The 23,650-nt window shown below is 38.3% G+C and overlaps 1 protein-coding gene across 2 annotated transcripts in view; it reads right to left on the bottom strand.

Annotated features, from left to right (window-relative positions):
* Positions 1–1,011: 1,011 nt before the first annotated feature.
* The window catches only part of LOC104925119 (alpha-1,3-mannosyl-glycoprotein 4-beta-N-acetylglucosaminyltransferase C), a 34,981-nt gene continuing 12,342 nt past the window's right edge, over positions 1,012–23,650 (bottom strand). For both annotated transcript variants that reach the window (XM_019262382.1, XM_019262383.1), the window contains exons 3-5: positions 2,987–3,128; positions 2,724–2,871; positions 1,012–2,598 (exon numbers count right to left, since the gene is read on the bottom strand). In XM_019262382.1, coding sequence (XP_019117927.1) covers positions 1,430–2,598; positions 2,724–2,871; positions 2,987–3,128 — 1,459 coding nt within the window. In that variant the 3' untranslated portion in view covers positions 1,012–1,429. The remainder of the gene's footprint in view (positions 2,599–2,723; positions 2,872–2,986; positions 3,129–23,650) is intronic.

The following is a 23,650-nucleotide window of genomic DNA, read 5'->3' as shown; positions in this document are numbered from 1 at the left end:
AGTAAATATTAGCAGGTTTGATGATGATGTGATTCTATAATGTTTATATATAGTATTGTATATGTTATATGTCTATAAAAAGACATATGTGAGGATTTGCTACACTCTCAAATTAAAAATCAGGACATTTGCTCAAGCAATTGTTACAGAAAGCTGTCTTTGTTTGATTGCTGATTAATAAGTCTCCTGGTGTCTTTCTAAAAAAAAACAGCAGGTGGCAGCAAAGGATACCAAACCAAATAAAGCCGAAGTCAGAATCATGGCTGTACTGAGAGGGATGAGTTGTTATAATACATTGATATAGTCAATACTAATTCTGTATGTAAAAAAACATTCAGCAGATGTGATCGAATTAATAAAAATGAGAGTTTCCTGAAATAAATATTTGACAATATGACAGATAATGTGAGGATGGTAACAATAGGATTCTGCATCTTTGTCATCTCATAAAAATAAATTCACCTGTTTGGTGATGAGCTGTAAACTTCAGGTTCCTGTGAGAAAATAATCATTTAGTGGGAAGCTATTTCAAGTAGAGGTTAAAATACCTCTTTAAAGAATTAAGTAATTATTGCAATGATTTTAGCAGCTGATTGTTGCATTACATTTGCAGGAGAAACAAGTTGCCTTAAAAACTGACAGATGTTCTCTATTACTCATACTGATTTTTTATTATAATTTTTTTTCTATTCTCACACTTTTAGATGGGAGATGCAATTACAATTCTTATATCATTATCAGACCCTCGGGCTTGTTCTGATAGCTCCACCTCAGCTCCTCACAAGTCCTGACAGAATTACATATCAAGAAAAGGTCTAATGAGCTGTTAAAACTTTTCCGTCTTGATTTTTTTTAGTTTGTGGTTAATTTTAGATGCAGGAAACAGCTCTTTGGTGCTCGCACTGAGCTCATCCTCATTCATTTTCTCACTGCATGAAAGGCCAACATCAATTTATTGAGTCTGTGTACATGACTTCTTAAAAATGCAGCCCGATAAAGAGACTGAATTCATTCATTCATTTCACTTTATTTGTGTATTTTACAAAATAATGTGGGCAGTTATTTAAGACATCTATAAAAATGTCTTAACTAAAAAAACAAACAAACAGCACATTTACAAGAGTCAAGTTCAACAGTTTGAAGTTTAGAATCTGTGCAATGCCCTTTTTTACTAGAACAGAAAAGATCGCAGTCAAGTATGAACAATTGTATACAGAGACATTCAGTTTAGGAAAATGAACATAGGTATAAAGGCTCCATATTGTACAGGTCATTTTAATACATCACGTTGAAAACATACAGTAGATCTCTGAACAACCCAAGAAAATATGGATTGCTGGAATCCCAGAAGTAGTCCAAAATGAACTTGTAGCAATAGCATCCAAAATTAATACTGTACATACAGATGATGATTTAAAAACGTTTTCTGTTACTTTTTAAACTGGCCTACAGGTTGTGTGGTCCATAAACTGATAGTTCTTATGATGAGCCACTCTTTTTGACTGGCGGTGATGACTATTCGTACACACTCAATGTCAAAGCCAATCTTGTGGTCCACATTGGTAACCTCAATGCTTCCACCTTTAAACTCTCCTAACGTGATGTAGGATGAACACTGCCTTCCCTGTTTAGTTTCCACAGACCTCTGTCCAACTTCAAGAGCTCCGTGGTGAAGAATGTCATTTTGTCTGTCCTCTGTGCCAGTCACAATTTTAATTCTGCTGATTTTAGTTGATTTATTAAAGATTAAGACAAAGAAATCTCCAGTGCACGGAGGCTTCCCCCAGAAATATTCATCAACAATACTACTGTAAGCCTTGGTGGCGTCATAGTTTTCAAAGACATTGATGTTTGTGTAGAGGCTGGCAGGAGGGTTGTCAGGAATGTCTATGGAGTCTTCCTCAAAGTCGTCGTCCTTCAGCTTGTTCTCTGCTCCTTTGTAAGAAGAGTAGTAGCCCATGTGCTGGAACAGCGAGGGCTTGAAGCGGATCACGTCTTTCTGGGCCAACAGACCCCTGAAGTGGATGAGGAGCCAGTCGCAGGGCATTTCCTGGTAGAACATGAGGAGGAAATGAGCCAGACGAGGGAGGTCTTTGGAGTGGTACAGCTTCCCGATGTATCCCAGCTTGGAGAACTCCAGCATCACCCAGTAGGAACCTTCTCTGGAGGTGATCACCTTCTTCAGCGCCGTCAGGAAGTTCCTGGAACAGCGCACATCATCCTCTAACATCATGTAGAAGTGAGAGAGGTTTGTGCAGAAGTTGAGGAGGAAGGCGTAGTCCACGTTCTGCTTAGAGCGGAAACGGACCCGGTCCTCTGGGTCATTGTAGTTCCTTTTCAGTCCATCCAAAGATGGATAGTATTCCTCTGGAGTGTGAATCACCAGGAGGCGTCCAGCTATGATGTGGTGAGCAAACTTCCTGGTGATTTCCTGCACCAGGTTCTCACACCAAACCAGGTCAAAGTCTGCCAGGTGGACCACAACCACAATCTCTTTGAGCTCCTCGTAACTAGACTGATCAAAGATAGACTTGATCGTCTCCAGAAGATAATTCCCCTTTTTCCTCTTGACAGATGACAAGCCAATGGTCAGATACTCTGTCAACATAAATAGTTACTTCATTATGGTAGAAAATCTTAAATATGTCTTGCTGCTAGTGACTAAGCTCAAAAACCTAAAAAAAACAACACCAAAATAGTATCAGATAAGTAGAAATACCTACTTTTACGTGGCAAAGGAATTCCTGCAAGGTACCGATACGTCACATTGATAGTCCCAGAGAAATTGGATAGATCTCTGAATGTGTGTACGTATCTTTCAGAGTTTGCAGGATGCATCAATGTCTCTCCCAGCTGTCTTTTTTCAGCCTCCTAAAATTCAGAATATGAGAACACACGAGGGTACTAGGAAAATGCCAAGAGTAGTAGAACATCATCACAATGTATGGTAACCAAGTATCAACCTTTCAAAGATGACACATCTTACCAGCACATATCCATCATCCATATAAAGGTTAAAAAATAGCAGAAAGGTGATGAGGAAGCCGAGGAAGGGGAACATGGATCGTTTCCTGAAACACCTCATCTTCTCCACTGACTCCACATTAGCCTCGAGATCACGCCTCTCACTGCAAGAAGTCGAAGAAAACAGAAATTTGGTCAATCAAACGTGAATAAAGATGTATGAGAATGTGTACACATGACCAGCTACATATTCTGTAATTAAATCCCCGTGGACATTTGGGTAATGGCATATTAAAGATTAGGTGAAGGTTTCTGTGAGTGGAATAACAATGAGCTCATTACCTGCTTCAGTCAAAGAGCTTAAATCAGGATTGACTCACTTATCAGAGCAGAGCTGATAATTTACTGAAAGAAAAGTGTTAAAAGTGCAACTAACGTGTCATAGTACTAAAACAACAAGTCAATTATTAACAGAAAACAAATATCAGCAACAATTTGGTAACAGACTCATGTATGTCATTTAACAAGCAAAAATCTAATAATTCACTGGTTTCAGCTTAAATGTGATAATTTTGCTGCTCTTTTTTTTCTTTTTTCTTTTTTCTTTTTTAAATTGATGCAGCTGAATATCTCTGGGGCTTGTATGTTCAAAATTAACTTTTTATTATCATTTTATCAACTAGCATTTATTATCATTTTATCAACTACAGCGGAGATGGAACTAGGAAACATGAAGAAAAGGTATGCAACAAATGCACTTTATGTGACCATTATGTGTTACAATATATGGCAGCAGAACATTCTGAAATAAGCAACTTTAAAATATCATCTCAGGTTCTCGAAAATTTCTAACATTTTATAGACTAAATGAATAATTGATAAATCAAACAAAATGACAAATATGCCATTAAATCGGGGATAATGGAATTTTCTGGCCACCAGAGATAACGGAACAAACTAAAAATCCTCCTAAATACTGAACTTATAAAGTTGTTATGACTAATATAATACCAAGCAGCAGAAAAGGTTATATTTATTTATTTTTGGCCACATGATGTCCAATATTCACTCTGCTTTTATCTCTGTTTTGGTCTTTACCAACTCATGAGGGTAATAATAGGCTAACATTGTCTGGGTTGATTAGAGTGAACAAAAACAAAAAAGTTATGGACTGTAAAACCGAAACAATTGAGCTAAAAGACGCCACAACGTTCCATAGAGCAGAGTTGGATGATAACTCTCTGTAGGTGTGTCACTATGAGCCATTACATAACACAGTCATTTGATCCATTGTTAATATAAAATATTGATTAGTGTAGCATAATTAAAATAATCATTGGTTGGAGCCCTGAAGTAATAATCACAAAGTTGGGTGGATATTCATCTTTAATTGGGTTGTGATGAGGTACTCAGCATGACAGATGTGGCCACCGGCACTGACACAGAAATACAGACGGCTGATCTCAAGGTTTATCATTGGATTAGGCAAAATGGATCTAATTATGGATCAGTTTGGTGGTTAATCTAACCGTTCACGAGGGGAAACGTCAGTCATCTGTTCAGTTCGTATGCAGCAGTGATGTTTCAAAACTCAGCAAACACCCAGTAACACTGCGTGATAGAAAACAAACACTTAAAGCTCTGTTCAGTGTGATATTTACTCTTAGCATTGACAGTTTTTAAAATAAAAAGAATTACCCGGCTCACTATCTGTCCTATTTGGCACCGCATCCAAAAAAAGTACTGATCCCATGACACCTTCCCTAATTCTGATGTTGCATAAGGCAAAAACTCAGCCTTCAACGTGAGAAGCCGTGAGCTCCCCGTTGACAGGGACAATTTCAGCATAGGCCTATGTGTCTGCTGCCGATAACTCAATAAACAACTTATTATTCATTGTGTTATTCATTGCTCGAGTTCCATTTTAGGGGGGAAAAAAATCATCTGCCATCTGCCAGATTAGTGAGCCATTTTGTGTTTCTGTCACGAAAAAATCTCCACGGTGGCACCTGAGAGATGTAGAGGCAGGAGTGAGTGGAAACACAATGACAGCTGTGAGTCAATATTATGAAAGCCCTCACAATGAGCATCTCTAATCACACGCACACACCATTATTTGAGATAGCAGCCTGCAAAATCAGATATTGAGACGATGAAGGAATACCTAACAAGGCAAAATAATGGCCACATGCTTTGTCTGTGAGAGAAAATACTTCTAAGAAATTTGATTTTTGTTTGCTTTCTCTGAGTGAATCTAAACAACAAACAAGCCTCCCATAGGTCACGTACATTTATATGGAAATAGAGGTGCACCTATGAATAAATAAGCACTATTTGTTGGGTATATTTGCTTTTGTTTACAATGCTTCTCTGCCAAGCTGTTTTTTTTTTTTGTTTTTTTTTTCCTCTCAGCAAATTATCAGCGTGTGTGCCCAGTGAGCTCATTTCTACGACTGAAGTCATTTTAGATTAGAGACGGTAAAATAATAACAGGTAGACAGGGAATACCAATGAGTTCCAGCATTAAATCTCCCATAGGAGGTTTCATCTTTACTGGTGCACATTAAGAGTTTCTCCAGAACAGGGAATGAGAGGAGATTTGTCCTGTCCACTAATCTTTTGTTTTAAAATGTAAACTCCACAAAATTACAACTGTACTTAATACTAATTTAAGCCCGGAAAATGAAGCCGAATTGTGATTCAAAGAAGTTAATTCTCGTTAATATTTCCAGAAACTACATCTAAGCAGCCCGAGGACAAATTATTTTTATAGGTACAGGTTAAATTGCCCTACGATATTGGAGCAATGCAGCAATTGATTGATTAAATTATGGCCTACTACTCTCTTAATTGCATATTAAGGCTGCCAGCCGTCACACGCTCTATTTATACTGCAGCTGAAGGAGTCTTGCTTTTGTTTCTCCTCCCATGTGACATAAAAGTGCTTTTTTTCTTTCTGATCAGTATGAAAAACCAAAAAGCCACACTCCTTTCAATATGAAGTGAAATTACCACACACCGTAGATGCAGGGTTGTTTTTTTTACTGGAATGGGCACAGTGGGGGGACTCGTCAAAGGTAGTTTAAAGAAAATATTGGACAAACCAGATGCTGAAATATCCTGGCTTTTTCTGACATGACACCATTTAGCTGCACATAGACGTTAGCTTAGCTTTTCATTTAGATTTGTATGTTCAGTTTAAGATATGTTTACATCTTTTTCATGATGCAACCTGAAATGCGTCCCAACCTACATCTTCATCCTCCAATCCACATCACATCATCAGACTTACTTTAGAAAAGACAAAAGACATTACACAACAACAAGTTACACACATTCTCTCACAAGCTGTGTAGTACTACTTGTAAACTGATCTTCATATGTATAATCTGTGGAGTGCCCCTTTAAAGGCTTTGGCATTTAGACTTAATCCAGGGTTTTACAGGATCATCCAATATTGATGTTTTCAGCCCATTACAGTATAAACCTCACTTCAGAGAAAGCTGTCATGACGTGGAGGCACAGAGATGCAGCAAAGACAGACACCACAGCTGATCCATCGAAGCTTGGAGGAACAGTTTAATATGATTGTTGAGACACATCACAAAATATCAGTTACTCACTTTAACGGTAAAAGCCTATGTGCCAACTTCCAAAATATCAAAGAACATGTAAGTCAGTTCAAGAATCTATTTACAATAATAGCTATATCTTAGTCTAGGATCAGACCCGAGAAGGATTGGGGACGGATATGAACTGAATGATATGAACAAGAAGAACAAAAATAGAGATAGACAATGGATGACAAAGGCACTGCAAAATGCCTGTAAAAAGAAAAAAAATACTTTGTAACAAGACTTCATAAGATATAGAACCAAAAGGCGGAAAAGAGATATAAAACATATGAAAATAACTAATATTATGAGAACATGCAGGAGTGAATACTATAATGACATATTAGATAAAAACAGCAGTAAAGGTTATGGCTATTCAGGATCATCAGGAAACCAACTAGAGATTCCAGTTACCCTCAGTAATTCATTAATAACAGTAAGACCATAATAACATTATCGTCAAGTGTTTTGCAAGTGTGGGACCAAAGAGACCTGCAAAGACGTCCACCGATTGGAATAACACTGATATGACAATAGTGAAGAAAGTAATTGGTGGTATTGTAAAACCACTAAGACACATCTGTAATTTATCATTTTAATTGGTAAATTTCCAAGCAAGATGAAAATTGCTTAAGTAATACCTCTGACTACAGGCCTGTTTACTTACACCCCCAGTTTTCTAAAATATTGGGAGAACGTTTCACTGTAAGATAAATTCATTTTGAAGCACAAATTACTGAATGACAGTCAGTTTGGTTTCAGATTGAAAAGATGGCTCACAGATTTAGGATAATGACTACAAATATGTATGGTGCACTTGGGTATGTAGATTAGGTATGTAAATATGTATGTATGATTTTTTTTTCTTTTGCTACATGTTCGAAATAAAAATGTTCAATCAATCAATCTTTTAACAATTTAATATCTGTCTGTACGTATTGGAAACATCCTGAAATGAAGATTAACAACCAACAAAGTTTGGTTTGCGCACTAATTTAGAAAATTGATGGCCTGCAGCCTGATTGAAAGTTAGAGGAGACAAGCTTGTGGCTGCCGCGTTTCAGTCAATAACTAGACTGGCTGTGAAAGTCTGATTGTGGAAAGTGAATGAGCAATGCTTTAAATTCAACTTGCACCAAGGTGCCCTTCAGCAAGGCACTTAATCCCTATTTGCATCAGTAGCCACAGCAAATTCTCGCCCCAGTAAAGTCACTGTGATGGTTGTACTGGGAGGCTCCCAAGCGGGAATGTGTGTTACTGTGTGAAATGCTGAAACATAGTCTGCCTTCTCAGCAGAAAAAAACCCTTCTCTGAATACATTAGGGAATAAAAAAGATGGATGTGATACTCCACAGTGATGTATCTATATGACAGCTGGCTCACATCATTGACTCAATGACTCTGATGATTTGAAGTAGTTAATGTATCGAGAGAAATGAAAACGGTCACACAAATGAGTGTTACATGTTCGGTTCAATGTTGGATTTGGTCTTTTCGTGTGATTTATTGACAATACAAAAAAAAAAAGAGTATTATTAGCCATCTTTTCTGACACTGTTTCACATTTTTCTGCTGCTGTTTTATCTTTTTATCCTGCATGAACAGCTTTAGGTTAAAATCTTCTCACCCTGTCTTGAGTAAAAACACAATAAATGAGTTATGTTCCTACATATTTCTTGAAGGTTTAAAGTCCACTGCAACTTGTACAACACAGACAATGCTTCTGCAGTGAGATCCAGTAAGTTTTAGAGTCGTGAGATGTGCTGGGGAATCTGTGCCAAGGGCTTTTAATGGCTTTTTTTTTTTAAATCCTCTCTAGTTTATGAACTTCACACAGTCTTGTTGGAACTCTGTGAATATAATTTAATATACAATGCGCGTCTTAGTCACTATATACAGCTATTATTCTCCATCTCCATCCTGCCACGGCGGGCCTCGGGCAGAGATCTAATGTGGGTCAAAGCACTGACTGCTGAGGAGAGCCAATCCTCATTACAGTCGCCACCACTGGGACTGCAAAAGCCTTTCATGTTCGTCTTTGACCTGAAAGGTAAATACACTCCAGATGCAATTTACATGTAGTGCAGGTCTGCTGCACACAGAGGACCACTTCAAAAGTACAGAATTATGTCTGCTTAGGACTAAAGCCTCCTTTAATCATGAGTACTGCATGGCCATTGATTAGAGATGTGATTATTTTAAACAATGGTCATGATAATCTGAAAAGGTTCCTTGAACTAAAGAAGCAGTAATATATTGTGACTATTTTGAAATTAATTTTGAGTTTTAAGAGGATAGAAATCTGACTGAGAAAACCTGACTGATACAGGCTGACATTATTATATATAATAACCATTATGAAATAGCGGCCTCATAGCCTACAAAAAGGTAGTTTTTCTCTGCAGTTCAAAGAGTTCTAAGAAGCTGTGTATTTGCTAAAAATATAAAATATCACAGCACAGGCCAAAAACGTCTTTGTATGATCAGTGGCGTCTGTCTGTTTAAGATAATAATATGTTCACCAACAATCCTGCTCCAAGATGATGAATATTCTTTCACGGTTTTGAAAAGTGGCTGACAGAAAAACATAAACCCCAAATGTGAAATGACAATAATGCTCTCATTTTCTTCTCTGCTGGGAAACTGACTAACTGTCACAGCCAGCAGATAAGCATTATCTACAGGACAAACATTTTGGCACAACAGCTGGGGAACAGTAAAAAGTGACAGCGAAGAAGAAATGCTGCAAACTCATTAACTGCTGTGGAAGTGCCTTTGAGCAAAGCGCTCAGCCTGCTGCTTCTGCTCCGGGCGGTGAAGCTGGTCGTTGCATCAGAGTGCAGTTGACTCGCAGTTTACACTTTTACAGGTTTTTATTGTAATGCTGTGATATTAAGACTCTTTTTGTTTCACTGAATTGGTATAATTTTACTGCCATGAAATCTGGAACATTCATGTCACCCCCCTGATACATTTTAGTCATGAGTTAATTTGTTCTTGTGTCGTCATCAGGTCAAAATGTGAAGGTTTCTGGATGAGGTTCCCACTCTTTTTTAGACGGGACATTTTTAGTGATGACTCAGCTGCTATGACAGACAGGGACTGTACCATACACTAATATGTTCCTCTCAGCAGAAGTCTGATTTAAACTTGCACCGTCTTACTGACATTCTGTCAATCACTCCTGTAATTATAGAAACCAGTGTCATAAAAACATTTCACTATCCTGGCATAACCTTTAAATGTTCTAATGTCACTACTTGTACCACTGTCTCTTTCCTTTTCCGTTTTAGTGCTCTGTTTTATTTTTTATTTTTATAGATATATAGCGTCATTGTATTGTATTTGTTTTGGTTATGAAAGCCCTTCCTGCTCTGTACTTGGCAAAAAAATAAAATGGATCATTATGATTCATTTATAAACCTGAATCCTTTTTTCTCATTAATTATATTCACCATTGCTGCCTGAACACATAGAACACAAACAGTGGCCTAGAATTTAGCCTGCTCACGAATCTAGGCTGAACTTTATGCCTAACTGTACGATTCAAAGTCAAATATTGCTTGGATTATTGTGCCGCTAATATTATACTGCCACTGACTCTGATCAGTTAACACATCATATTTTAGCCCCTTTACTGACAATATGAGCTTTTAACAAGGCTGATCACACCGACTGTGAGCTCCAGAGGCCTCGTAGTTCATTTTCAGCTGAAGGAAAATATGAGAATGTTGAAATGAATTTCCAGGACGACACAAGATTTCGCAGTTTAACCTCTCATTTCCACGTGTTTTCTACGAGTAGAAAAAACCCTCCTCTGTACTCTGTGCTGAGCACTAATGAGCACTGAACTGGTTTTGGTGTGACACTCGTTACATATTATATATTCACATGAAGCTCGTGATATGATTAGAGGCTGTCTCAATTGCTGTTTCAAATGCCATGGAAGAACCTCAGCTTCGGCATACTCCCATACAGTATATACTGCACACTGTATGTAGAGTTTGGCTGTACAAAGAGAACAAAAGTAAAAAGAATAACGTGAACAGACAGTGGACATTTACTAGGAAACACACTGAGCCTGTTTTTACATCAGAGCAGAAAAGCTCGTGTTTGAAATTCAGCATCAGTCTGCTCACCAACACAGCTCTGCCTTTGGCTCATCTCCCAACCGTTTCTAAGCTTCCTGTAATATGAATATGTAGGGCTGTTATGGTCACAACAAATCCATATGCAATGCAGAATAATAATGAGGAGAAAACGCTTTCAAAAAATGCAATTAGTCTCTCATAAAATGGCTACTCGGGGCCTATAATGAGATGCCATTTTAATAAGCTTGTGTTGAACAACAAAGCCATTTGGTAAACACTATTGTTCATTTGCCTGTTGACATCGAGGCAGTGTACAAACCCACATGGACCCTGCTGAGCTGGGTGTGGCAGGTAAACAGGCAGCAAGTAGGGATAGAGATGAAAATACTTTGCTGCTGTTTGTTTTCCATGTTTTTCCAGCGATTTTATATGAATGAGCTTTAAAAATATAAGTCATGCTGCAGTGACAGAGCCCATCTTTAATTTGATTCATTTCTCAAGAAATGAGAAGAAACTGAACAGACTGATTCATGTTGGGATTTATGCGTTAATGCTTTCAGCTTAAATATGATTTTTTGTTTTGTTTTGTTATTAGTATTAAAGGGCAGACAAACACGAGAGCCTGAATGTTCATTCTTGACCTGACCAGCACTTAGACGACAGCTAGACAACAACAACAACAACAACAACAACAACTTCAGCTAGCTTTGTCCAGATGTTTCAGTCACAGAATAACCGGTGGTAGAGTAAATCAAATTTGCTGATGAACACTGTGTAATGTAGTAGCAAGCTCTGGAAGTGGTTGTAAGTGTACCTTGAGTTAAAGGACCAGTGTGTAGAATTTAGTGAAATCTAGTGGTGTAGTTGCAGTTTACAACCCTCTGCACTCTTGAAGGAGAAAACTACGGCGGCAGTAAAACTCACAACCAAACAGTGTTTAGATTGTCCCTTCTGGGCTACTGTACAAACATGGCGGACTCTGTGGAAGAGGACCACAATGATTCTTACTCTGAGGTGATTAGGTGATTATACACAAATGCAAGCATATTTATGCATATTATAAAACAAAAAATCAAAAAAACAGAGCATCCAAAGTTTTGTTTGCTGTTCGGTGCTGAGCAGGTTGCATATTGTTGGTTGGTTTATCTGAGCTTTTTCACTTAAGCGCAGCCTGTGGCTAGAAATGACACCACCAACGCTGTAAAACCACAACAATGAGATAAAAGATGCTATAAAGCGCTGCAGAGACCTGCAGAGAGTTGATGATAATCATCATCTGACAGTCAGTCATCTGACCCACGGTTAATATAAAAAATGGATTACAGCAGCTTTGAATAATCTTGAGTAGTGAACAATCAAAAAATTAGGGGGGGGGGGGAACTGTAGTTAAAAATCAGTTTAAGACACAAAACTGATCTGCTTCATCATTCTCCCGTCTCCCTGGCAACATAAGCAACAACCCAACAACTTTCATCGCTGTTAAGTGTGTTAAAAAAATCTGACATCATCCTTTTACCAACAAGTCACATCAAACCAAGAGCACAGAATAAACACAAATACAGAAATATCATGTGATTTATCCAGTACTGTTCTAGTTTTGGCATTTACTGCAGTGTTGTGTTCCTCCTTTGCTAAGTGAGACAACAGATTCTCAGGGTTTTTAAACATTTCCAAAAATCAATTCATGTAAAAATGATTTCATGTAGAAGGAAAAAAACAACCTTGAAATCACCATGTTGACAGGAGATATTAAGGCTGAGGCAAGATCTTTTGTGTTTTTAGAAAGGGTTATCGCGAGTGTGATTGAGGCACTGAAATGCAATCTCCTGGCCGAATTAAAGCTGATGCATAGATCCAGACTCAGAGGAAAATGTTAATAGAGTTCAGAGGGAGCGAGCTGCGGAATCATCGTCGAGTAAACAGCATTTCTTCCAGAAGAAAGCAAATCTTTTTGCTTCCAGCTGGGAGTTTTACCGACCGCATCTCTGCCTGGTTCGATGTGTTTACTTATTCATCAAGGTGGAGGGTGGGCAGCTAGTTTCTCAGACTTCAGCCTCCTGCAGTTACCCTCTTCCTGCTGTTGGACAAGAGGGGCAGACCAGATAAAAAAAAAATGCATGAAAACAGGCACATCTGCCAGCCCTGTGCCAAATATTCATGCACCCATGGTGCATGTTTGGTTGTCAGCAGGCAGAGCTGATGTGACTCTGTCCTGGAAGGGTGGATTGAAGTCAGTGCAGCATTTCATCTTTGTTGTGAAGGAGCTCCCAAAATCGTCTGTCTTAAAAAAAAGGAGCGTACCAGTGGTTATTACAAATCACTGTATCACTTACTGCGAAAGCTTTTCAGTAATTTCACACAGGTGTGTGAAAAGAATGGCGAGCAAAGACGATGTTTTGCAAAAAGGAAGTCTCGAGGGATCAATAAACTATTCTGTTCTAAACTTACATTAGCTCACCTGTGCTTACTCGCCTGCGTGTGCTCACAGCGCTCGACTTTGTTGCTAATTGTTTACACACTATTCGCTAACGCGCTAGTGCTACTTCTCTTCTCTTTGGTTTTTAACACCATGTAGATGGTTGATTTTATGTGTATACATGCATATTGTTATTTACGGATTTATTTTTGTCTGTTTTATTTATTTTATCATGTGCGGGTAGTCCTTTTATTTTATTTTTATTTTTTTCTATCTTTCTATTATCTACTTCATGTGTTGTTCTGTTTCTATTGTGCTATATATTGTGTTCTATCTTGTTGTGCAGCACTTTGGAAACCCCGTGTTGGCTAAAATCGTGCTATATAAATAAAGTGGATTGGATACTAGCTAACGTGACAGTAGTTTAGTACTTCAGCTTAACAGTTAGCGATGACTTCGTTCACTTCCTCTACTGCTCATTCTCTTGCTTGTTGTGTCAAATGTTTAGCTGTTCCTCTGCGTCCATCAGTGATTAGATACATGTAATAAATGTATTTTATTTGCTGTGCTGGATGCAATGCTGAAACTAAGTCATTAGCTACTGTACTTATCCAATCCCCAGTCACCGGTGTGGGCTGGAATTTTTAGATTGCTCTGAGCACAAATGACTCTCTCTGCAGCCAAGAACTCTGCCATCATTACCACACGGCTACTGTTCAATTATTTACGTATTCCAGCTTGACCAACATGTCATTTTCCATCGATGAAAGTGATGTTGTGCTAAGGCTAATATCACTATCATGGTGGCACAAGAGCAAACGACGGAGGCCGCTCGTGCAGCATCATCAAGTTGGAAAGAAACCAGACTGAGGAGGTCTAAAAATGCAAGCAGCATAAAAAGAGTGTAAATTTGATTAGAAGTATAATAAGAGGTCTGGCCAGCAGATTCCCTGTTATGTCTCTTAATCCATTTGTTAACACATGCTTCCAAGTTGTTTTTTTCTTCAGTTTTAGGAATCCATTAGTTTTTCATGAACATCCATGTTAAACTCACTTAGCAGTGGTTACCAAAAAAAAAAAAAAAAACTGGATAATGAAAAAAAAAAAAAAAAAAAAACTGGATAATGAAAAATACATAGTATTTTTAGTACATAGTTAATGAGCTAAAAGATTAAGTTTTAAACAAATTGTTATGGTCCTTCAAAGAAAGATAAAAAAAAGTGTTTACTTTTTCATTAACACTGTTAATTTAAGTTGTAGAAACTAGACGTAAAGAGAGGGAATAAAACGGTTAATTGAAGTCATGAGTCTTGTCAGTGACAGCTGTGCTTCATTTTGTAGCTGGGGAAAGACAAGGAATCGCAGTGGGGAGGAAGTGATGCAAGTTTCACTTCTGATGTTTGATATCTGTGAACAACAGTGATCAAAACAAGACCCTGACAGCACACTCCGCTGTAGGGAGTCTGATTTGTGTGTGGAAAGTGGAAAATGCAATCACAGTGGTGGGAAGCTGCAGCCACTTCTTAATACGTCTTCTTTTTTCAGCACCATTTACAGCTACAGTCCAAAACAATTGTCGAGAGCCACGTTAGCTGCTGAGCTCCTCAACCAAAACTGTGAAGAGCCTTCAATGGTTCAAGTGTGATCCAGTGGGACATGGCTGTTATGGGGAAGAAGAACAAAATTTACTTACAGCGTGTTGATTTTGCTTCCAGGTTTATGAACACTTACACTAACAATCTGCAACATTTTTCTGCTTAGCTCCGAGCTCCTATCAGTGTTTTATATAACTCAGCAGTGATTCAACCTGCACCTCATGGAGCTTTTACACTCAGCTTTTCTGGGAAAATGGTGCATAGGAATAAAGAAGATACTGAAATAGCCACCATGGATAAAGAAATCAAGCAAAGCAGCATTGTACAGAAACCCAAACCTCATTAACAGAACATCTGAGCTGACAATGCAGCCCACCAGAGCTGTTTTTACAGCGTGTCAAGTAGTCTCATTTCAGCCTGTGAAAATGAGTGTCTGGCCATAAAATGACAATTACATCTTTAAAGTTTTGGTCTTTACTACTTACTGTTGTTTTTACATAAATGAGAGCAGAATCTTTCAGTGCAGAGGCCTTGTCCTTGAATATTAATGTGTGTGACTCTGCAAGGTCTGCCTGCCATTTATTAATTTGTTTCTGGAGGATTTATTCACTCCAGCATCCTGTCCTTCCATTGTGACATAACTCAGTCAGGCTAACATGCTGTTTCCAAAATAATCCTGTTTATGCTCAACAAGCTAATTTGTTGATTTGAAAGTAGTTTGAGGACAGATATTAGATATTCACAGTGGACATGAATAGACTGGTGATTTTGGGTAAGATAATGGGTTCCAAATGGATGTGAAGGAGACTTTTGAGTGATAATAAGTCTGCTGTGTAAATGACTTTACAATATATATATGTATATATATATATATATATATTTATTTATTTATTTATTTATTTATTTATTTATTTAATAGCATAAACCCTTTACAACAAAGGGAGTTAATAATTTAAATATGCTTTAGTGTTCAAATGACAAGGTTACATTTTAATGTTCTGGTCTCTAAATGTACCATATTGTATCTCAGATGAGTGAAAGTTATGATAAGAAGTAGTGATAATTGAATCAACAGATTATAGTGATTTCTGAACAACCTGCATGTTCCCATCTAAAATCAGATCTATATCAGTGCTCTTTCATTCTAAATCTAAATGAGTGAGCCATTACTATTTAAAAATGGGTTGATGTATTGGGTTCACCTTAAAACCTCAATAAACTGCACTTCTTCATGTTTGGACTTGACTTGGCTCAAGCAAAAGTTCCAGATGAATTTTAAGCAACTACAAACAACCTAAAAAATCCAGTCAAAATGTAGATACCTTGTTTTAAAACATACAGTATATTTGACTTTTTTATATTGTACATTTCTATTTACGATTCTGACCTTTGCAGTACTTTTACTTTTTTATTACTGTGTTTATTGTTACCATTATGCTCCAAAATATCAAGGCAAACTCTGTGTGAAAACCTGCATGGTTAGAAAGCATTTCTGATGCTGATATTTCAGTGTGGGTCATCCTCAGAGTCACAATGATAACGTGGCTAAAAATACATGAAAGCAGCGACACGCCATCATCATTCCTCCATGACTCTCTACTGTTATAAAATGCTGCGAAAAACAAAACAAAACAAAAAACAAGCTTTAGTGGTGGTTTTCAAAAACATTTGAATAAGTGTGTGTTTTCAGTGTTCTACTGTGAACCATTTCATGCAGGACTTTTAATTGGTTAATGTGTAGGCACAGGTTGTAGCAGCAGTCACATTGTGAGATTTTGATCCTATAAACTTGGTGAAGGCCGTCTCTGTCCAAAACTTGTCCTGTCTTGTGGACGTGTTGCCTTTAAGGCCTCTGTTTTGGACGGATGATCTAAGATTTCATTCATGTTTTTCTGATGATTTCCAACTTTTGACTGAGACCACCCACACAGTGTGGAGGCCTTGCAAAGACCCTAAAACAGTGGCTTGGTTGATTTGATTCAGCCTCGTGAGATTAAATATTCATATCATATCATATCATATCATATCATATCATATCATATCATATCATATAAAAAGTGTTTACACCAGTAAACATGAACTTACTGGACTACTGACTAAAACACATTGCACACTCATAGTTTTTACATCATTCTATGATATTGCAAATAAATAATTTTCAGCCTCTTGACTTCTTCTTGACTTTTATTCATTGCTAACATGTGCTTCTAAACTTGTGACCAAACACAGAAATAAGTGGAGTTCAGACAATAAGAAATAAGTTGTGTTCTGTGATGTACCTGCTGTGATTGCTCATCAGCCAGCATACACGTGGCTGAAAATATTTTAAATGTAAGTGACACAGAGAGGTCTTTCAGCTAAGTAGCAGAGAACAGGAAATCTGTGCTGCTTCACAGCCGGGGAAATAAATCTGTATTGATTTAAATTAGAAGTGTTTGATGTATTAAAGGTACTCACAAGTTTAAAACCTTCTCTTCTGAATGAATCAAAGTGGCTTGATTGTCACAGTGTATGACTTCATGTGTCAGTTTTTCTATTCAAAGCAGAATATTCAGGAACAGCATGTCTGATTATCATGAAGTGTTCAGGATCAGTCGTGGGGCAGAATGACTAACTCAGCCAGCTTTTTTTGTCCAGCTGTGTGACGTCAACGCCGAGCAGAATGGTGGAAAATTTCTGTGAGAAGCAATGGACTGGAGGTGGGTGGTAAAGTGTTGGAGAGGGGGACATTTTAAGAAACACGGTCACCTTGGAAACGTTAATGGTCTTTGATAACTCTGATAACATTATCTTATCTTAGGTTTATTTACCCCAAGAAACCTGGCTGGCATGCTGTTTGCAGCAGCACTCAGCTTCAGATATATAGAGAAACCACCAACAACTAGAGTGTTGCTCAAAGGAACATCAGAATATTTCAAAGCTGACAAAAGTGTCAGACAGAGAGAGAAAACATGTTGTTTCTCCCCGCTGTTTCACAGAAAGGTTTCAGCTCCATTAAGTTTTGCTGGTGCTGGTTTCACTTGGCGTGCTCTGACAGACAGTAAAATGTTGTTTATATGTCAGAGAGATACTGCCTGTGACTGTTAGCCAGCAGTGGAAGAAGCAATATGAAATCCTTTACTTAAAAGAAAAAAGTAAATTTCTTCCATGTTACAGTGGTAAAATGTCAAAAATGAAATTACTGCAGTGAAGAATCAGCACAGCGTTAAATAACTGTCACATAAATATGAACGCCGTGCAAGGAAATACTGAAAATACTCAAAACAAAAAAAATGTTGTTTTTTAATTTTTGATATTTTAATTGCATCACAAATATTGGAGAACATGTAAAGAAGGACAGAGAGAAGGGAGAGAGGACAAAGGAAACACGGCAGGAAAGACAGGAGAAAGGATGATGAATGGAAGGAGGAAGAAGGGGATGAAGGGAAATATTAGGGATGTGTATCACATGTCAGATCAGGAGAGTACATTTAAATATGATGATGCAAAAGTAAAAAGTCTTTTAATAGTCTATGAACTGCACTCAAGAACAGAATTTGAGTAAAAATGTGCTGGGAGTCTCTGTGGACACCGAGCAGTACACAGCAGTATCTTGCTGCTTATTATCACATTCAAATCTTCGAGCACTGGCCCCTGACTCATTCAGCTGGGTAGATGTGGGTTCTTTGTGCTAGGTTCAGGGACTGGAGGCTTTATCAGTTTGGCTACATTTCCACTGCTGCAGAATTCTATGACACAGTCTTAGCGTGCAGCGTAAGCAGAAAAATCAACAACAGTGAATCTGATCTTTTTGATCCTACCTGTTTTCTGATCTGTGTGCTATGTGAATACAGACTGACCTGTCAGATCAGGCATTATGTGGTTTTTACATCACTCTTTATGAGTCACATCACTGTGTATGTTTCAATACTTGATCAAAAATAAGGAGGATAATGCCATGAGGAGCATGTGATGAAGTTGTAAATTCAAAGGATTCCAGTCTAATATCTACAACAACCTCTGATTGTTTTCATGTGTTACAATGATCGTTTCAAGAAGTGGGGTGACCTGCAGCACAAAATCGAGTCTTAAGTAAAACATCCATATGCAGTCCAAAAATGACAAATATCCAAGAAAAATTAGTCTGTCAGATAAGCTAATTATCAGAATCAATCATGAGAACATCATCACAGGAACTCATTTGTCCTTTTCTTATTGGTTGCAAATTATCAAGTAGGTGGGTCTTGCCTGTTAGGAGTCTGTCAGCAGGCAGCCATCCGGAGATGAGAGTAGAGAAAGACGTGTGTGCATGGACACATGAGTGTGCCATAACAGATGATCACAAAAAGCTAATTTCTGTTGAGTCCATGACGGACAATAAATAAATAATAACCATCATCCATGAAATATTTTGCTTTAGTTTCTGTCTGCTTCCATTTGTTAATCTAAAAGAACTGAGATCAATGCAGAGCTCAGGGCATGCTTGGCTTTTTTCCCAGTTGGGCCGCAGTTTTAAACCAGCAACCTTCTACTCTCAGACCTAATTTCGTGAATGTAAGTCGATGCATTTTCCTTTTCGCTGCCAAAGGATTGACATACTGCTGATCTACCTGGGTGGAAATTTGTTTGTGAAGCCGGTTATGGAAGCACTCTGACTCATTAATCATTCATCGGGCAGAGGAGCGTCTGCTGAGAGCTGATTCTTGGCATTTAGACGGGAGGGAGACTACAGTAAACACATTTTCTGAGTGCTACTCTGTGGTTCACATATAATCAATTCTCCTGTTATTGCGTTTCACTTGCCTGTGGGGCAATAGGACGAAGGGATATGATATCACCCCGGACGTGCCAATAATAAAATTCTATCAGCACGAAAGCACCAGGGGGTACTGGGAAGTGTCAAGCTAGTCTGAACCACATTTTCAATAACAAACAGCTCTCCTGTGAGAAGTCAACAATGCCCCAAGGTGAGATGCATGCTATTTGTCACTCTGCTCTCATGACATTGTGGGCAGCATAAATGCAAAGTACATGCTATCTGTCCACAGGGTGAACTGAGATTTCACATCTGAAATACAGAAGTCATTAAGGCCATCACTTTCACTCAGCTCTGCAGGAACAGGGGAAATCTGTGTCGAAGCAGACAGCAGTAAAAAGGGCGCAGTCTCATTGCCACTAGTTTGGGAGATGCGTATATGGGAAACAGAGGGATTCAGTGTAGAGATGCAATGGAATATGGGGGAGAAGATGTTAGTCTCCATGGCGACAAGTGTAATGGAAACATCAGCGGCAGAGTGGCATTGAGACGCCCAGAATCTTTGTGACTCTGAAACGATACTATTCGCTGTAAAATCATCCCACAGCTCAGCTCCACAGAGAGAGAGGAGGAGGAGGAGGGAAAGGTGTCAGAGCGCACAAAGCTCTGAAGCTCAATCAGACCTTTAAAAATTCCCCAATTTTTTTCCACAAGATGATGATTCAGAGATATGATAATTAAGGAAAGCAGAGATTCTCGCTCCAGTTGAACGTGTCCCAATTCAGATTTCCTTTGCTATAATAAGTGTCAAGAGAAAGTGATAATTTGGGACAGCGTGTGAACAGAATGATAATATAGAAAGAAGAATGTTGTGTCTATGTGAGATGTACATGAATGTAGAGATGACAAGTCTGGTCACTGAGATCGCATATGTGAGTGAACCATTGTTCATGCTTTGCCAGCAGGTTCAAACACAAATAACTGGTTGAGGCTGGAGAGAGATCATGGTCAAGATTACAACCCTGATTCTAAAAAAGCTGAAATGGGATACAATGATTTGTCTGACCTATATTTAACTGAATACAGTATAAAGACAAGATATTTAATATTCAAACTCTATGTATGCTCTTTCATTCCTGCAACACGTTATTGGACAGGGGGCAAAAAAAAAAGACCAGGATAGCTGTGGAACACTCAAAAGCACCTGGAACATTTTACAGGTAAATAAGTTCATTAGTGACAGTTGAAAGCATCATGGTTGGGAACGAAAGGGCATCCTCGAAAGGTTCTGTTGTTCAGAAGCAAGGTTGGGATGATGAGTGGGCAAATAGTCCAACAGTATAAGAACTATGCACAATTTGTAGGGATTTCACCATCAGCAATCTATAATAGCATTAAAAGATTCAGAAGATTTGAAGAAATCTCTGAACACTGAACACTGTGACCTTTAATCCATCAAACAACATGGCATTAAAACCAAGATGATTGTACAAAGGATATTACTACATGGGCTTGCTGCATCTACAAATACAAGTGAAGACTGTACCATGCAAAGACAAAGTCATACATCAAAAAACATCCCAGGTCCCAAGCTCATCTGGATACGAGTGAGTCCACACGTCAAATTGTTTTTGGAACTTGGGGAAAATCGGGGTTGTAAAAGAAAGCAGCATTCATTGAAGCTTGGAAACTGTGCACTTTGTTAACTGAACCATGAATCCCCCAATCCCCTCAGGCGACATTTCTATAAGAGGTCAGACAGGGCAAAAACACACCAGCAATCAGATGACGAGACAGGTTGTAAACAACTCACCAGTTCAGTTAGATTATCTAAAGCCCTTGATCATGAGGTAAAACACACAATATGAACACAACATGTCAGCATGTCAATAATGCTTCATCACACAGGAAAACTGTCAGCATGCACAACTACAGTGAGCACAGTAAGTCAAAGATGAACCAAGTTGTTCTGTAAACCGTGATGAACAAGTGAACAAGTTTGGGGAATAATTTTACCGTTTAACTGCTTCAAAAGCTGTCCAATCACCTGACTGCTTGTGTTTATTGCAATCTTTTCAGCAATAACTCCTAGATCTTAGCAATTACCATACCTGAATTATGCATTCATTATATTTTGGTTTGTTTTAACTACTCTAGTTTAGAGGTGGTAAATAATATATTTAAGAGGAAATAATTACAAGTTTTTACAAGTTTTATCATTCATTTCAATAACTATAATCTTACTTACTAAGTACACTACACTACTGAAGTCTAATTCATGATACCATATTTCATGGTGGAGGAGCACGGTTTTCATATAATCTGTCCACAACATGTAGTCTGCACTTCAGAGTTCATGTTCATTTCACCCTGTTAGTCATCCATCTTTCACTTGACATGCGGTCATAATTCTGGTTATTACCAACTTGGGTGTAAATCTGGCAGCAAATCAAAGTGTGAAGGCTTTTGTTACACTCTGAACACTTCTTGACATTGCTGTCAGCCCATATTGATGTAAGATTATTTTATTACATCCAAGCAGAGATGGGAACTATGATCCAAAACATCGTATAGAGCAGAAATTTGGAACCGAGCCAAAAAACCATGTTGTGAATGTAGCCTGAGTGAGTGCAGAGCAACAAAACCATCATTACTCAGGTGCCTGCCAAGAGTGTACCACAGAAGCTGCTACTATAAGATGAACATAATAGGATGCTAATAAATCCTCCAGAGATCACTGGGAGTTCAAAATGATGTTTTCCAGAATACTCATCAATCAGACAAGCGAGAGGCTGTCCCGTTCTTGGAAGGCGTCCTGTTTCGGCACAGCACAGCTTCCTCTAGCGTACAACCCACACTCGCGTTTTTCTCTAATATCTCAGTTTGATGTAAATAACCGTCATTTGATGACTAATGCTACAATCTTTTACCGCTTCTCAGTGAGTCAAGTACTTCTTGTCTCCGGCCTGTCACAGATCACACTGTCCTGCTTTCTCCTGACTTGTCATGTGTTTTCGTGTTGCGTCTGAGACGTTTAGGTTTGTACATCAACTGCTTTCATACATTCAGCTATATTGTGATAGAACGCAAACGTGCCAACATGGATGTTGAACATGGTTAACATTATCCCTGCTAAATATCAGCATTCTAGCAATGTTATTGTGAGCATGTTGGCATGCTGATTAGAACTTAGCACCACTGTGTCTAGTACAGGCACCAGAGTGGCTGTAGATTCTTATTCATTCTTATTATTATATATTTATTTTTATTACATTCTTATTCTTGTTATGAATTATCTTATTCTAATGCAGTGGTTCTCAAACTTTTTAGGTCATTCCCCACTTTGTACAAGGGGGAATTTTCAAGCCCCACCTGCCCCCATCACTCCAACACAATGCTAATGAAATACGCCAAGCGTAACATTTTCCTGTTACACTTGGTGTTGCCCCCGGGGGTGGGTGATCGCTCTAATAAGTGGCAACATACAGCTATAAGGACGCTTTGCTCTCACACACGCTGCATTTATAGTCACACAAACACAGAGACGCAGTCACTTTCTAGTCCAGTGTGAGGTCTTGCTCCAGATTCAGGGAGATTGGATCTCATTTGCGGGCTTCAGGGAGACGCTATCAAAATGCGGGAACTTATGGGAGAGTTGGGATGTCTGAATAAAGACCCACCAGTGGGGCGCACCCCACACTTTGAGAACTGCGGTTCTAATGATAGATGCCTGTTCTATCCTTTATAGCCACTTTTGTAACTGGTTATATTCTTCCAATTTCAGTCATTGTACACGCTCTATGCAAAAAAAGTTGTTTGACAAAACAAAAATCATAAAATAAAATTTCAAATTCAACATGAAAGGTCATACTTGTCGTCAGGTCAATGCCCCATTAAAAGCTAGCATGTGGATATTGAGTTAACATTTTCCGAGGCGAACTTTCATGCTGAATTTAACATCTTATCATCTCATTGAATTTGACATTTTCTTCACCTGCTGAAATCATACCAGAGTTCATCCACCGCAGGGTCTCAGACCCCATCCTCATTATCCTGACATGAAAGTCATCAGTAAACAGAATCTACTGATTAAAATGAGTAAGCAGGTCTGTTTTAAATGATGCTGTAACATGTCAGAACTTGATTTGTTTTAATTGAAATAGGCTTGAATGGAATTGAACTGAATTATATTACATAGAGTCTGAGTGACTGAACTAAGCTGAAATAGATTAGAG

This window comes from Larimichthys crocea, chromosome X (genome assembly GCF_000972845.2).
Source record: "Larimichthys crocea isolate SSNF chromosome X, L_crocea_2.0, whole genome shotgun sequence".
Taxonomy (NCBI): domain Eukaryota; kingdom Metazoa; phylum Chordata; class Actinopteri; family Sciaenidae; genus Larimichthys; species Larimichthys crocea.
Note: the sequence above shows the minus strand (reverse complement) of the source record. Positions and strands in the feature narration are given on the sequence as shown.